Here is a 16,097-nt window from a genome sequence, read left to right as displayed (position 1 = left end):
ATTCCTGCAGTCAAAGTGTGGTGGCAACACCATGGGATAGAAGAAGTCACTTGGGAACCTGAGGAAGAAATGAGACGACACTATCCGCAACTCTTCTACGAATTTTAAGGTAAGCTAGTTTAAATTTCGAGACGAAATTTCTTTTAGGGGGGTAGAATGTAATGACCGGGTATTTTATGCCACATTAGCAATTTTAGTTTGAAAAGTCTTATTTTGTGTGATGGTTGAAAAGTCAAAAAGAAAAGTGTTTGGAGAACACGTGTCAATTTCGGATTGGTGAATTTCGTTTTATTGTATCGGTCAATTAAACGAGTTGAAATTTTATGTCATGTCAGCCTTAGGGTAGAAAATTTCTTAGGATTTTAGAAATTGAAATTTTCCGGAAAAAAAAAAAAAAAAGAATTAATAAAAAAAATAGAATTAATAAAAAAAAATAGAATTAATTAAGAAAAATTAAATTAAATTGATGAATAATAATATTGAGAAAATTAGTTTTTAATTGGTGTTAAAAAATAAAATAGTGATGAAAAGTGAAAGCCCGTGTGAGGCGAACTAAGAAGGGAGAGAGATCCCTAGGGTGAAAGACCCAAAAGTTTACCCCGGGAAGACTCTGAATGGGGAGTGTATTTGGGTGCGGACGCGTATCCTTCGGTGAAAGCCCGAGAACAATAGTGCATGGTATGACTGTGTGTCACACGTTCATGTGCATTCATGTAATTGTTGAATATTGTGAAATTGTGTATAAAATTATATATTAAACTATGTGGTTTGATTGACACTATTGAATTGTTCCTGTGGTGTTGAAGTGTTCTTTTTGTATTCTTTGAAACTTAGTAATCCCTTTAACCCCTTGGGTGTTAGGCACCCTACTGAGCAATGTGGAAATGCTCACCCCTTCCTTGTTACACCTTTTTAAATGCAGATATCTCTCCTGAGGATCCACAAGTGGGGCAGGGAGGACTTCAGGATGCTCCTGGAGCGGCCTAGTGGAGCATGACATTTTCTGTTATTGTGTTTTTTTTGTTTGGATTTTGGGATTTGTTTTAGTGATTATGACTCATGGATTTGTTATGAAGCTTTATTTTGATTAAGTTGTTAATTGTGAACTTTTATTTTGGACTATAATGAATATTTATTTAATCTTGTTGTTTTGAGTAGTTTTGAGATATTGTGGTTTATGAGAATTCTAGTGGGATGTATAAAATAAATAAAAAAATTCAGAGTGTTTTGGTTAACTGCCAACGTGGAATAGGAGGAACCCTTAGGGTCAAACCTTTGACCTGGGGTCACGGGTCAAATTTTGGGTCGCCCGAAATTTGAGTCGTGACATAAGCACTTACAATATTAGAGGATACGTGATTCTTTGGTGCAAAATCATCAAGTTTCCCATGGAACAAACTTTGAAGGTCAGTAAGGCTGATAGTGAACTTTTAACAAACCCTTCTTCATATGGCAGACCTATTGGAATGGTAATTTACCTACTAATACAAGACCAGATTTGACGTTTGTTGTACATGGGTTGAGTCAATTCATGGATAAGCTACGCACACTGCATCTAAATACAACCCACAGAGTGTTGAGGTATGTTAAATAAGCACCATGTCAAGGGATATTTTTATTGGCCAGTAGCTAAGTTCAATTGAAGGCATTTTATGATGCAGATTGGGAAAGATGCATGGATACTCAGCAGTCAATTATCGGATATTACATATTAATTACTTGGCCAATCACCTATTTCTTCCAAGACAAGCAAGCAAATAACAATTTGACGTTCTTCCATAGAAGAGTACAGGTCTATGGCATCAACTTGTTGTAAGATCAATTGGCTAAGATATTTGTTAGAAGACTTGAAGGTCAATCCCATGGGAGCTTGGAAGAGAGAGTCCACCATTCCCTTTCCTGGAGTGATGTCCTATTGATCATCCAAGGTATCAAAGGCAAGGCCTTTCCATTTGTCCTTTAAGGTCTGCTCATCCTCATCAACTTCCACAACAACCTTGAAGTTCCCAGATGAAATCCTCAGTTGGGCAAGCTTGGAGTTCACCTTCTTCAAGCTGTTGCCCAAGAACACAGAGCTTGGAACCAAAGCTCCGGCACCAAGATGTTCCCTTCTTATTAGCCACTAAACCACAGAATTCAAACGAAATAGCAAACTCCATCCAGATTGGTAAGTGCATCTAATCACTCACCTTCAAATGGTCAAAAACTAGAACCAAAAAATAACAACTGAAATGCATAAGAGTCAGAACAATAATAATAATAACTGCTCACCTCCAAAAGTTAAGTGATTTCAAATCCAGTCAAATTATCCAGGAAGAAAAACCTGTCAAGACGAAAAGGATCGAACAGGTTTAAGTCCACAAAGCAGGCTACACGCCAGTTCTTTCGGAAAATGATATATTCCCCCAAACCACCACCATAATAAAAATCCCAAAAAAAATCCTTAGAGAAGATAAAGGTATTTTACCCAATTCCAATGTCATTGCTTTCTCATGTATTTTCGCATTTTTATTTATCACGCACTCTTCAACATACATCCAAATCCATTTAACCACTACCCTATCGACCTTTTCTTGATGGACTGCTTCAAGTGGGCAACAAATTTTCACAAGTGAAAGACCCAATGAAATTTTTTGGGCTACAAGGTTAATGGAGGAAGTCAAGCAATTTCTTCAAAGGTGGCATGATTACCCTTGATCTCTCAATGATCCACAAACAAAATCTGGACTCAATCCTCCAGGCCAATCTTAGCCCAAATGCTGCTATTCTGTACTGTGTTGGTGGGATTATATGGCTTAGGCATGAAAGGTTTTCCTATTAAGTTTAAGACCTGAGAAATCCAAACCAACTAAGGCAAGAGACAGAATTGGTTTACGGGAATCATCCACAGCCAACTAGAAAGAAACTTACCTAACTCACTTGTCATCCTAAGTCATTCGCACAGTCCCTATTGCAAAATGTGTGCACCTTTTACATGCCTTTCCCCATTCCAATTCGATCTCAACCTTCCTCCCACTCTAGGTAGCCGTATATGGGATAATATTTATTCTCTACCAAGCAGCATCCTTCTGTCCATCCACTGCTTCACTAACTTGGTGTTAATTTTTTTAAGGTTAAGTAGCATTTTAAAATTTTTTAAAAAAGAATTATAAAAACTAGTCAAAGCTCACATTAATGTACCGACTGTTCTCATTATGTCACTCTGGGATTTGCTCCTAGCAAGGAATATACCAGGTTGGCTTGTTTTTCCGTGTTAAACACAGCAGCTTCTATTCTCGTTGGCTGTTCTATGGATTGTCATAATGAAAGCCTAAAATAAAAAATGAGCAACAATAATGATCAACAACAATTGTGCTGCCAAAATCTTAACCTGCCCCCCACCCATTCTAATGTACACTACAAAAGATTTTTATCAGTTTGATCATCTCATTCATTTAATTAATTCTCCTTAAAATCACAAAACTACAATCAAACTTTGAGTCCCTTCTCAGTAAAGATGAACCAAAATTTTGCCTTGAATGAAAACTGATTATTCTGCAATATATATATATCTATCCATATCTATATATATTAGTATTTACTATTTCTTTGAACAACAATATCACCAGAACTTCTTTGTGGTGGGTGAGAGAAATATACATACCAGTCAACATCTGCAACACAATCAGGTGAGAATTGAGAGCAGTTAAGGCCTCTTAAGCAGTAGTTGCACTCACAAACAGGGCTTCCATCAACAACCAAACCATCCAAGTATGCTCTTCCATGGCCGGAGCATGTCACTGCTGCCACTGCTTCTGCTTCCTCTGCTGCTCCAACTCAACTCCCCTTTCCCACCCACATACACATAATTGCTCAGAAGCAGCAGCACATTAAGAATCACAGAACATGCTAAACACACAACATACATGCAGATTTGGATCTCAGCCATGCTTTCTTTATTGGAGACTGGGTCTTAGTTTTTCCAGAAATTCTCATTCCTCTAAAGGATTCATAAATATTAAGCTTGCCACAAGAGCCTTATGGGTTCAAATTAATCAGAAAATATAAGAGTGAGAGAAAGGATAATTTAATATATATAAAAGAAAAAAAATGAAGGAAAAGCAAACAACATGAAGGCCAATAAGATGTATAAGTTTACCACTACTCCAAAAATTGCCACAAAGGTTTAGGGCCTTGTACCAATGAAAAACCAATGGATGGCCCATGCCATGACTTTGTAGTAACAAGGCTAATGGCTGATGATTCTCAAATCCTAGCATGGACAGTTTCTCATTCTCGGAATATTGATTCTCAAATCTGTCTCCCTCTATTTAAGCATCCCAAACCAAGACCAACCCAAACCAAATAGATCTCAAATAAAGTGGTCCACATATGCATTAACTCAGTTTTGGAGGAAAAAAATAGAGGAGAAATAAGGAAAGAAAAAACTAAGGAAAGAGATGCAAAGACACAGCCTGAATGGCAGGACCAAATGTGCCAGATAACCCTGCCAGTGAGGTATACATCCAACACAAAGTTCAGAAACTGATTTGAAAGAGAAGAGTTCTTTGTTTCCTTCTTTCAAGGTCTGAAAATAACCTTTTTCACATGGGCTTTCGATTCTTCACTGCCCACAATTTTTGGTAACTGTGATATTAATTTATGGCCCACAAGCCAATTATGCATTGATTTCCCTATAAAATATATTAATATTTAAAAACACCTCAAGAAATAATTAATATTATGTAGTTGACAATATTTCAGATCCTCTTTATATTATTTTGAGGACCACCTGATTCTAGATTATTTTCCAAATATATATACAATACATACCTTGAGCTGCTTAGCCACATCTCTAGCAGAGGATCCATACACTTCAATCCTTGAAATTTTCCAAACTTAAAGGCTGTAAAAAAAAAAAATGGGGGAAAATAAAGATAAAAAGAAATTTTCCTTATCCTTAATTTTCATGCTATATTTTCCTCAAAATTTTCATAGCTGGAAATCATGTTAATTTCTAAATGTCAAGGCCATGGTCATGACTACCAAAACTCAACAAAAACAATATTAAAATATCAAAAACTTTTCATGTCAATTTTCTTTGGCAACTCCAATCAAACTCTTAAAAATAGGCTTGATTCCCACCTGCCCTTTAAGCTGCCACAAGGCAGATTGGATCCCAGGTTTTCTCCTAAGAGGCAGCTTGGGTGCTAGCAAGTGACAACACCACTAATTATTCCAACTGCTGAGAACACACCATTACTTTATAGAAATTTGAATGTTAAATGGTTCGATCACCTTGAGTCTTTCGGAGGACTGCATTCTAGATCAATATATTCTCTGCAGTTTCAACCATAAGAATCATGTTTCAAAATGGCAAAATTAAAATTTCCTTTCACTCAGTTTCAACCATAAGAAAGCTGCCCAGAATTTCAAGGGGACAACATCCTTTGATATGTTAAACAAGGATGATAAATAAAACAACAGAACTATATAGAAAATATATACCATTTACTACTCATCATGAGGAACCTTTAAGTGTGGGTTCCAACAGTGCTTTGATATGAGTCTCTACTTTCTTCCGGATCGAGGAATAAGGCAAACGCTCTATAACCTCACCTCCAAAGGAGAAGATGAGAGCCTTTCTAGCAGTCTCTAAATCAATACCACGCGCCAAGAAGTAGAAAAGTTGGTTTTCTTCCAGGTCACTAATTGCAGCTCCATGGGAACACTTGACATCATCAGCAATGATTTGGAGGTTGGGTTTGACATTTACAGTTGCCCGAGGCTCAAGAAGAAGGCTTCTTGTTAGTTGTCCTGCATCTGTCCGCTGTGCGTATCTGCATGATGGAAGCAGATGTAATAAAAACAAGTCAAACAATTTGAAACATCCTTTAGACTGCCCTTAAGCTATTGGTGACCATTGAACAATATAGGTGAGCACAGGATATGAAAAGCATTATATGTGCATCTTCAAAGTTGATGAAATAGACTTGGGTGGGGGGTGGGGGTGAAGTGGCAGAACTCTGAAGATTAGGGACTGAAGTTTCAATACTTCTAAGGCTGCAACATTACCACACACTCAAAAACTTCTTGCGCTATTAAGGATGGGAGTGAGGTTGAAGAGTATGGGAGTGAGGGACTCCAATGGAGTCTCGAAGGGAGGTAAGTGTTGGTTTGCTGTTGAATCTAAGTCTTTCGAAATTTCCATTGAAGAGGTTAGAGGAAGGTTGAGAGGAACTATTTGGGAAAGGAGTAAAGGCTTCTCCTCTTGAATAAGGTTTGGAGAAAAAGGTTTAAGCCTCCTGTTGGAAGGGGTGGAAGCTTGGTGCAGAGGAGAATCTAACTCCAAGCTTTTAAAAGTCTGGGATGAAGGTGCAAGAAAATTCAGTCTAGAATGTCGCTCTAACGTGGCTGGGAGATTTTTGCTCTGCTCGGTAAGAGATGTGGAAAGGAAAAAGTTCTGTCTAGTATTTCCTGAAGGAAATGGCTTAGTAGGGGGTTGGTTCTTGTTGGCTAAGAATTTGAGGGCTCTTGGGGTCTCTTCCACAGAAGTGAGGAATAGCTATCAGTGTGTATCATCCATGGGTAAGGAGGAAAGCAATACCAATACCTCAGAAAATGAGACAGATTCGTATGCAGAAGTTGTTAAAGGGAAGAAAGGTCTGCCAGTGGACTCTATGAGGGTGCACCTAGGGGAAAAGGAAATAAGGTATAGGGAGGAACAGCTTGGGCGTTGCCTGGTGGGTTGTTTTGGTGGTAGTCCTGAGTCTATCCCGTCATTGCCTTCTTTGAAGAGATGGGCGTATGAGGTTTGGTTGCTGAAAGGGGAGTTAAGAATATCCAGGTTGGGTGGGGCCCTGGTGCTGTTTGAGTTTCAACATAAATGGGAAGCTGATATGGTGCTACTTAGAGGGAGCAGTCGTTTTAAGGATAGAGAATTTATATTGCAAAGGTGGGGACCGGCAGTGGGGTGCACTTGGAAAGAGAACCACGCTAAGGAAGTCTGGGTAAGAGTTGTAGGACTTCCTCTTCATCTTTGGAGTAGGGAGGTTTTCAAGCGTATTGGAGATTGCTGTGGGGGGTTTGTAGCCGTGGATGAGGAAACGGCCCTCTTCTCTCAGCAGCAGTGGGCTCGGATTATGGTTAAAGATTCGGGAATGAAATGGTCAGGGTCGATGCAGGTGGAGGCTGGTAACTCGAGGTGGGAGCTTTGCTTGTGGTGGGAAGCCATACCGAGGGTGATGCAGGCTGGGTCCAGCTCTAGGATGCAGACGAGAAGTGAGCGGGAGGTTAGGGATGAAGGTGGGGGAGCTTCACGCGCTGAATCTGGAGTACGGGAGCCCCATGCTGATTTTCAAAAAAGGGGGGCTGAAGGGAAGGTGGCGTGTGGCAGTGAAACAAGGAAAGTGGACAGAGATTGGGGCAGGCAGACTGCTGTCCCTGCAGTGGGCTGTTCAGGGAATGGGCCTGGGCCCATGGCTGGCAAAGGGGCTCTTTTAAAAGGAGTTGGTGGGCTGCTTTCAAAGGAAGATGCGAGCTGGGCCGAGGGCCCGTCTCCCCTCTGCCATAAGTCAGCGGGCTGGACCAAGGGGCATGAGAAGCATATTGGGCTTCTAAAGCCTGAGGCCCATTTGGACTTTTTAAGGGAGCCCGACCCTTCTAGGGCTTCCACTGAGACTGTCGGGGCTCGTGCGGAGCTGGAGAAGGATCCTCTGGTCGCGGGTAGCGTCGGCGGCGTGGAGCCACCCCTCGGCCACCTGAAGTCCACTGACGACGCGCTTCTGAATGAAGCTTCTAGGTACCCCCGTAACTTCAAACTCCCTATCTTTTCTATGGGGTTTGGGGCTTCTTCTCCTTCTTCTCCTTTCTTGGGGTCGGATGATGATGTGTTGGGGAAGGTGAGGGCTAACAGTGGTCTGGTTGAGGCCGTGGAAGAAACGAGGAGCAGAGACTCTCCGCGTGAAGAGTGGATGGTAGACCTCTCGGTCCTCGAAGATAGGAACTTGTCCCCGAGAGCATCGGGTGGTGTGGCAAATGGGTCTGATCTAGCCATTGTTCCTTTTGGAGGGGTTTTAGAAAGCCCATTAGTGGAGACGATGGCCCTTCAGGTGGAAGTGGGGGACGGAGAGGAAGAATGGAGCTCCAGTTGCCTTGCAAAATTTAGTCACTGCTTGGGTATGCCGACAGTTGGTTTTGAGGAAGAAATTCTTTACCTGTTGAGGAGAATGAGGGGGAGAATTGAAAAGAAAAATCAGGATAGGGAGAATAAAAAGACAAAGTCATCGGTGTCAAAATCCAGCAGGGAATTAAAGAAGCTGGAATGGACAGTAAGCTATAAAAGAGCTAAGTTGGCATCCAATGAAGGCAAGTTCGGAGGGGCTTCAGGATCAGGGATTAAATGATGATAAAGATCTTATCTTGGAATGTTAGAGGGGCAAATGATAGTGAAAAGAGGAAAATCATCAAGTCCATAATAAAATCCAACAAGGTGGACGTGGTGTGCCTGCAGGAGACTAAAATCAAGGATATGAGTACGGGGATTGTCCGCAGCCTTGGGGTGGGAAGACACATTGATTGGAGAGCAATTAACTCTAAGGGGGCAGCTGGTGGTGTTCTGGTGTTTTGGGACAACAGAGTGGTTGATGTGGTGGAGGTGGAAGAAGGGATGTTTTCGGTGTCTTGTCTGTTCAAGAATTGTATAGATGGGATGAGGTGGGTATTCACCGGAGTGTATGGACCGGTGTGCAGGAGGGAGAGGGAGGCTTTTTGGGAGGAGCTTGGGTCTATAAAAGGGTTATGGAGAGATCCTTGGTGTGTGGGGGGTGACTTTAATATGATCAGATACCCGGAAGAGCGCAGTAGGGGGGGTGAGTTATCTGCATCAATGAGGAGATTTAATGAAGTGGTAGAGGATCTGGAGCTCAGGGACTACCCCTTACAGGGGGGCTTCTTTACTTGGCGAGGGGGGTTAAACAATCAGTCTCAATCTAGGCTCGACAGGTTCCTAGTTACAGATGAGTGGGACAGAATGTTTAATGGAGCCATGCAGGGGATTCTTGCTAGACCAGTTTCTGATCATTATCCTATCCTCCTTGAAGGTGGAGGTTTGAAGAGGGGTCCGTCACCTTTTAGATTTGAGAATATGTGGCTGGAGGAAAGGGGGTTCATGGATCAGATGAAGAGGTGGTGGGGCAGCTTATCTTTTACTGGGTCTTTCAACTTCGTTTTGGATGCAAAATTAAGAGCCTTAAAAGGGCTCTTAAAGACTTGGAATAAAGAAGTTTTTGGGGTAATTGAGGCTAAGAAGAGAGAAGCTCTTAGCCAGGTGGCGTACTGGGATGCAGTGGAGAATCAATCAACTCTGAGTTTGGAGGATTGTGAAGCCAGGAAGGAGGCTAAGGAGGCTTATAAGACATGGGTGCTGAGGGAAGAAATTTCTTGGAGACAGAGATCAAGGGAATTGTGGTTGAAGGAGGGGGACAATAATACTAAATTCTTTCATAGGATGGCGAACGCGCATAGCAGAAGGAATTGGTTGTCTAGGCTGAAAGTGGATGATTGTTGGCATACGGAGGAGTTAGATTTAAGAAATAGTGTGGTGGGTGCTTTTAAAAATCTGTATACTGAAGAAGGGGGGTGGCGTCCTGGGGTTGAGGGGTTGTCCTTCATGAGATTAGACAGTTGTGAGGCTGAGGGGCTGGAAATTCCTTTTACGGAAGGGGAGGTATTCGCGGCACTTTCAGATCTAGGCAAGGATAAAGCCCCCGGCCCGGATGGTTTCACCATGGCCTTTTGGTTGTTCAGTTGGGAGTTAGTAAAGGTTGAAATAATGGGCTTTTTCAAGGAATTTCACGAGAGGGGCAGATTTGTAAAATCTCTAAATGCAACATTCCTTGTTATAGTCCCAAAGAGGGGAGGAGCTGAAGATTTGAAAGATTTTAGGCCCATCAGCCTTGTAGGCAGCCTCTATAAGCTGCTGGCCAAGGTGTTAGCCAATAGAATTAAAAAGGTGTTGGGGAAAGTGATCTCAGAGTCTCAAAATGCCTTTGTGGAGGGTAGACAGATTTTGGACGCAGTGCTGATTGCAAATGAGGCTGTGGACTCAAGATTGAAAGACAATGTGGGAGGGGTGTTGTGCAAGTTGGATATAGAGAAGGCTTATGACCGTGTTAGCTGGAGCTTTTTGCTGGCTGTTCTTAAAGAGATGGGGTTTGGACAGAGATGGATAAAGTGGATTGATTGGTGCATCTCAACAGTGAAGTTCTCCGTGTTAATTAATGGGTCTCCCTCCGGTTTCTTCCAAAGTACGAGGGGGCTAAGACAAGGAGATCCCCTTTCACCTTATTTGTTTGTGATCGCCATGGAGGTTTTTAGTAGTATGATGAGAAGGGCTATTAGTGGGGGGTATTTATCTGGGTGGAAGGTGAGTGGAGGGAGGGGTGAGGGGATGCATATATCGCATTTGTTGTTTGCGGATGATACGTTGGTTTTTTGTGAGGAATCTTCAGACGAGATGACATATCTAAGTTGGCTTCTTATGTGGTTTGAGGCATGCTCGGGTTTGAGGATTAACTTAGAGAAGAGTGAGATGATTCCGGTTGGAAGGGTGCTGAATATAGATGGTTTGGCTTTGGAGTTGGGGTGTAAAGTGGGAGGGATACCCTCTAGTTATTTGGGAATGCCCCTTGGGGCAGCTTTCAACTCTGTGGCGGTGTGGGACGGAGTTGAAGAGCGTTTTCGTAGAAGGCTTGCTATGTGGAGGAGGCAGTACATATCTAAGGGGGGAAGACTCACCCTAATTAGAAGCACTATGTCCAGTATGCCTATTTATTTGATGTCTCTCTTTCATTTGCCTAGAAAAGTGAGGTTGAGGTTAGAGAAAATTCAGAGGGATTTTCTGTGGGGTGGGGGAACTTTAGCCCATAAACCTCACCTGGTAAGATGGAACTTGGTATGCTTGGAGAAAAGAAAAGGTGGACTAGGGGTGAGAAATTTATCTTTGATGAATAACGCCCTTTTGTGTAAGTGGAATTGGAGGTTTGCTAATGAGAGAGATGCGTTGTGGAGGAGTGTAATTAGCCTCAAGTATGGCGTAGAGGAGGGGGGCTGGTGTACTCGGGATGTGATGGGAAGAAACGGTGTTGGTCTTTGGAAAGCAATTAGGAAGAAGTGGGGGCTGTTTGATGGCAGGGTAGCTTTCCATTTGGGTAATGGGCAAAGAGTGAAATTTTGGAAAGACAAGTGGTGTGATGATGGGCCTCTTTGTGAGTCCTTCCCATCTCTTTTTTCCATGTCCATGTCGAAGAATGCTTGGGTTTCGGAGGTGTGGAATCCTGTTGGTGATGGGAGTGGATGGACTCCTCTCTTTGCAAGGGCGTTTAACGATTGGGAGATTGATCTAGTGGAGCGGTTGTTGCAGAAGATCCAAGCTTTCAGGGTTCAGAGGGAGGAGGAAGATAAAATGATATGGACAGCTTCAAAAAATGGGGCCTTCTCTGTTAGATCCCTTTATTCTATGATGGAGCAGGGGGGCCTTTCTTTGTTCCCTAGTGAAAGAATTTGGAGGGCAAGAGTGCCTCCCAAGGTAGCTTTCTTTGCTTGGGAGGCTTCTTGGGGTAAAATTTTAACACAGGAGCAACTTCAAAGGAGGGGTTTCTCTTTGGCAAACAGGTGCTTCCTCTGTCTATCTGAAGAAGAAACAGTGGATCATCTTCTACTGCATTGTGTCAAGACGCGGGTCCTATGGAACCTCCTTTTCTCTCTTTTTGGAATATCTTGGACTCTTTCATGTACAGTTAAGACAACCCTTCTTGGGTGGAATGGAGGGTTTGTGGAGAAAAGACGCAAGAAGGCTTGGCAAATGGCCCCTTTATGTATTTTTTGGTCAGTTTGGAAGGAGAGAAATAGGTTAGCGTTTGGGGATGAGAACCTTTCGCTTCAAAGGTTGAAATATTCTTTTGTATGTAATCTTTGGTTTTGGGTCAGGGGTTCCCTAGCAGAGAGTCATTCTTCACTTGTAAGTTTTGTAGACTGGATAGGCTCCTAGTTAGGGAAGGTAGTGTGTATACTACCTGTATACCTAGAGGGCACCGGTTTTTGGTGTTTCCTCTTTTCGTTTAATATACTTCTTTTACTTATCAAAAAAAAAAAAAGTTGAGTGTTCAGACTAAAAGAAATTTCAAGTGAGTCATTTTACTCAATTAGCTCAACCATGGCACAGGGGGGAACAGACAAACTACTTTTTTCCATGGCCTATTGAGTTCAGAGATGTTTTAAATGTCTCCTGAAACAGTTAACTAAGCAAAAATTTTATTCATTATTTATTTATTTTTATAACAAAGAATCCACCCTGACAGCAAGCATTTATTCTAGCTGCAGGTGAAGCATATCCCGGGTGATATGAGCCCACCCCTCTACCCTACAGTACTTAAATATACTCAGGGACCTCAAGTTCATTTCCAGACAACACTATTGCTTAGCTACACCTTGGTAGGTAGTTAACTAAGCAAAACTATGACTTGAATAACATGACTGCATTTTCAACCAGGGAAATTCCATTTATTACAGGCCTGAACAGACATCAAATGTGCTTAGAGGCAACAGGCAAAATCTCATCTACCACAAGATGAAAAACTGGGTGGATAAAGCAACATGAAATATATAAATATTAATAAGTGCCAAAAATAAAAAATAGAAGCACAAAGTACGCAAGAAGTATACAAGTGAGCTAAGTCGATATGAAAGATCAATACACATGTATGTGTGAAAACAAAATCAAAATGATCATCAACTTAATAACATATCAAGCTGATGGATATTCACACATAGGAGTGCGCCAAAAAGTTATAGTATACTATAACAACCAAAGATGATGAAATGAAACAGGATTACCTGTTGACTTTTATATTCCCATCAAATACAGCTTGTCCTAGTGAATGAGCCACAATGCACTTGTGAAGTTGCCGGGAGTACCCTCGTGGATGGTCCAGGACTAGTCTACTATGTAGATCTTGTGTTTGGTCACCAACAGACAAGTGAAAAGCTGACAACTCTGTTACTGTATCTGGGCCAACTTGCTGGATGTTGACATTATGCCTGCTCAATTTTCCACCAGTACTTACCTCTATAAGCTCATAGGAACTAGAAGATCCCTGCAAATGATTAACCCAGATTTATAAATCTAATCATTTAGAAATCTAATGTTGCTGGAGATACTCATTATGCCTTAATCAGGATATTGCTGAATAGGCAGTAAACATTAAGATTGAGGGACATTGGTATTGCAGCTGTTGTAAAGCTGAAATTCCACCAGTTGCTGAGAATTTCACAATAAGTAACTGAAATTCCAGTTTTGTAAGGCAAAAAAAAAATTAAATATAATAATATAGACAAGTAAATACTGTTTGTATAAAGAAATCATAGTAAAGTTCAAACCATTTGTGAAAAATAGGGCAGGAAGTAGTTATTATGGTAATCTTGTAGAAACATTGCATGGTAAGGTCTTTTGTTGAAGTTCCTAGAATATAACTTATTCTTATAGAGGAATAATACTCAAGCACGATTGAAGAAGCTTCATGCTGAAATTGCTGTTTTGCCAATATTAAAATAACACTATAAGGCCAACAAATAATAGGATGTGATAATGTGACAGTATAGCCTCTTACTGGGTTGCTAAATAACCAGGATTTGTCCAATGATAAGAATTTGCAACTCAACCAGTAAAAGAAAATCTAATAAATTTGAGGGGAAAAAAAGGGCTCATATTGGCAGAAATCAGAGTGGGACATATATCAAAAATGGTTTTGTGAATGAAGTTTAGACTGAAATCAATAAAATCTCAAGATATATCCACATCATCTCTGTTTTATCAATTGCCTTAAGTTAAAGTAAACTGAAATTACTACTTTGTGTGCCATTAACATGTACATTAAACTCAAATGCCTAGCTTTCTCAATCAAACGGATCAAAAATCAACTTTGAATAATAAATTCAACAACTAGCTAAGCTAAGAAAAGTAATTCACCTGCTGAACTGAAGTCCACTTGATATGAGCAGCACTCAAAGACTGGCTTTGAATGTAAGAATGCTTCACTTTAGCCCCTTCCCCAATCACCACCTCAGTAACTGTATTGGCCCAATAACACTTGTTCTCACCTACACCCACATACTCCTCAATCACACCAATCTCCCCGCCCTCCTCCACCAAGACAAAAACCCTTGGATTTGACACAGGTAACTTCTTAGACCCGATATCCCCACCCTCAACGGAATAATACACAATATGAAGGGGCATTTCCACGCGACACCCAGCCGGAACATACACAACAGCCATGTCCGGTGTGCCCAACCCGTTGAGGGACCAAAACAGGTCTCCTTCAAAATTGGCCACAAATTCAGACACCTTTTTCGTGATGGTTTCAGAAGGGAGGCTCGACAGGGAACCTACGAAAACGCCAGTGGGCAATTGGGACAAATTGGAGAGAGAATATACAATGTGGCCATCCACGATGGAGAGATTGGGAAATTGGGTGTCGGTGGAAATGGCGATTGAAGTTGGTGGGTGTGAAATAGGGGTGACTTGGGAGTATCTGATAAGGGAAGTGTCTGTGAAGCGGAAGGGCTCGTCTTTGCGAGAAGGCCATGGAGTAGAAAGTACGGTTTGTGAGGAGGCGTCTCTGAGCTTTTGGAGAGGTGGTGGAGAAGAGGTTGAAGAAGAAGAGAGAGAGTCCTCTAGGCTTTCTGCAATCTGGAGGACAAATGGGTCGGAGAAGGCTGCCCTAATTTTGGGGGTTGAGCGGGATTTGGGTGTTGGGAATTTAGAAGCAGAGTTTTGTATGGATAGTTTAGGGTTTAAGAGAAGGTGAGGTGAAAGCAATGTAGCAGCCATGGTTATGGCTGTGGCCGGTTCCAGAAAGTCTGCGAGGCTACGCATGGCTCGCTACTATGGGCCTTTAAGGCTGAACCCCGGCCATCCCCAAGAGGGATGATAAGGACCTTGCTGTGTCCAGCCAATAGTGGCACGTTCGGTCATGTTTTAAAAAATAGCTATAAATTATTTTTAGGTATTAAATTTTATTAAGGATTTCAAATATAACGTCTCTCAAAGATATCGTGTATTTACATATAATGTAAAAAAAAATTCCAACCATTTTTATATTTTTTATTTGATATGTGGATTTTTTTTTATTACAGTGTTTTTAAAAAACACTTCAATGTTTTTAAAAAACGCTTATTTAAAAGCACTTTCTATCAAACCCCTCATAAATTATATGACACCGTCTTTAAAAATTTAATCCAAATATATTTTCAAATTTTATATAAATATTTAAAAATTGTTCAATAATTCAGTATTCATTTGAAAATAATTATTTGTTTGAAGTAGACAAGGAAAATAAAAAGAGGGTGGTTAGGAGATTGTAGAAGATGGTATTTTGGTAATTTCATATGTATAATTTATTTTTAAAAAATGGATGAATATTAGTAATGGGCTCTTAGTAACTAAACCCTCATTTATGAGTTTAGAGTCGAACATATTTAAATGAAATGAATAGAGCATCCCTTTATTGTCTTCTTCCTTAAGAAATAACTCATACTATCATATGCAAAATTGTGATCCAAGTCCTTATGATAGAAGATTAGTGATTATCAATATCTTCCTTTCATCGACTTGAATCAAACAAGAGAAAATTCGAGTTTAGATACTCATTCTAAAACCTTAAAATATCGAGAAGTTTAAATTTTTAGTTTATATAGTATAAGATAGGTGGCTAGATTCACCTTATTATATGGCATTTAGTGTTACATATTTCAAGAATGGGGGTTCATGTAAAACATAAGAACAAAAATAATAAATATGATAAATAAAAAATCGAATGAAATTTAATGTGTAGCACCCAAGCCCATACCCAACTACATTCAAATTAGTATATGAATTTCTACTAAATTTAATTATCTATCGAATTTTCAATTAGTTATTAAAGTTCATATTAATATGTGTGCTACATTTTTAATTTAAAGACAAAACATAAAAATTTGTATGTTCATACTACTTGTGCATATACCCAAAGTTATTAAAATTGGGTTTTCCATATAATAAGTATTTGATGTAGAAAAAG

General features: G+C 40.6%; 1 protein-coding gene across 7 annotated transcripts; it reads right to left on the bottom strand.

Annotated features, from left to right (window-relative positions):
• Window positions 1–1,680: 1,680 nt before the first annotated feature.
• Window positions 1,681–15,008, bottom strand: LOC100260803 (protein ABCI7, chloroplastic). 7 transcript variants are annotated; one of them, XR_788082.3, is made up of 7 exons: window positions 14,006–14,998; window positions 12,874–13,133; window positions 5,488–5,819; window positions 5,278–5,319; window positions 5,125–5,189; window positions 4,813–4,885; window positions 1,681–3,825 (listed from the first exon to the last, which is right to left on the bottom strand). XR_788082.3 is itself a non-coding variant. In XM_019224502.2 (4 exons), the coding sequence occupies exons 1-3, from the start codon at window positions 14,912–14,914 to the stop codon at window positions 5,501–5,503; spliced, it is 1,488 nt and encodes a 495-aa protein (XP_019080047.1). In that variant the 5' UTR covers window positions 14,915–14,998; the 3' UTR covers window positions 1,681–3,825; window positions 5,488–5,500. The 7 variants fall into 7 exon arrangements, 3 of the variants coding, with proteins under 3 accessions (XP_019080047.1, XP_059590229.1, XP_002278544.1); XR_788083.3 differs by lacking the exon at window positions 5,125–5,189; XR_009464796.1 differs by having other exon boundaries at window positions 1,681–4,885; window positions 5,125–5,319.
• Between the last annotated feature and the right edge of the window lie 1,089 nt (window positions 15,009–16,097).

Source organism: Vitis vinifera, chromosome 2 (genome assembly GCF_030704535.1).
Source record: "Vitis vinifera cultivar Pinot Noir 40024 chromosome 2, ASM3070453v1".
In the NCBI taxonomy this organism is placed as follows: Eukaryota; Viridiplantae; Streptophyta; class Magnoliopsida; order Vitales; family Vitaceae; genus Vitis; species Vitis vinifera.
This window is presented reverse-complemented; position numbering and strand designations above follow the sequence as displayed.

Bases quoted from the DNA above. Each gene is read 5' to 3' on its own strand.
- LOC100260803 (XM_002278508.5), bottom strand. From the start codon at position 14,914: ATGCGTAGCCTCGCAGACTTTCTGGAACCGGCCACAGCCATAACCATG. The intron at 13,134-14,005 runs GTGAATTACTTT...AATCATTTGCAG, and splicing joins AGTGGACTTCAGTTCAGCAG to GGATCTTCTAGTTCCTATGA. The intron at 5,820-12,873 runs GTAATCCTGTTT...TCCATCATGCAG, and splicing joins GGGAATATAAAAGTCAACAG to ATACGCACAGCGGACAGATG.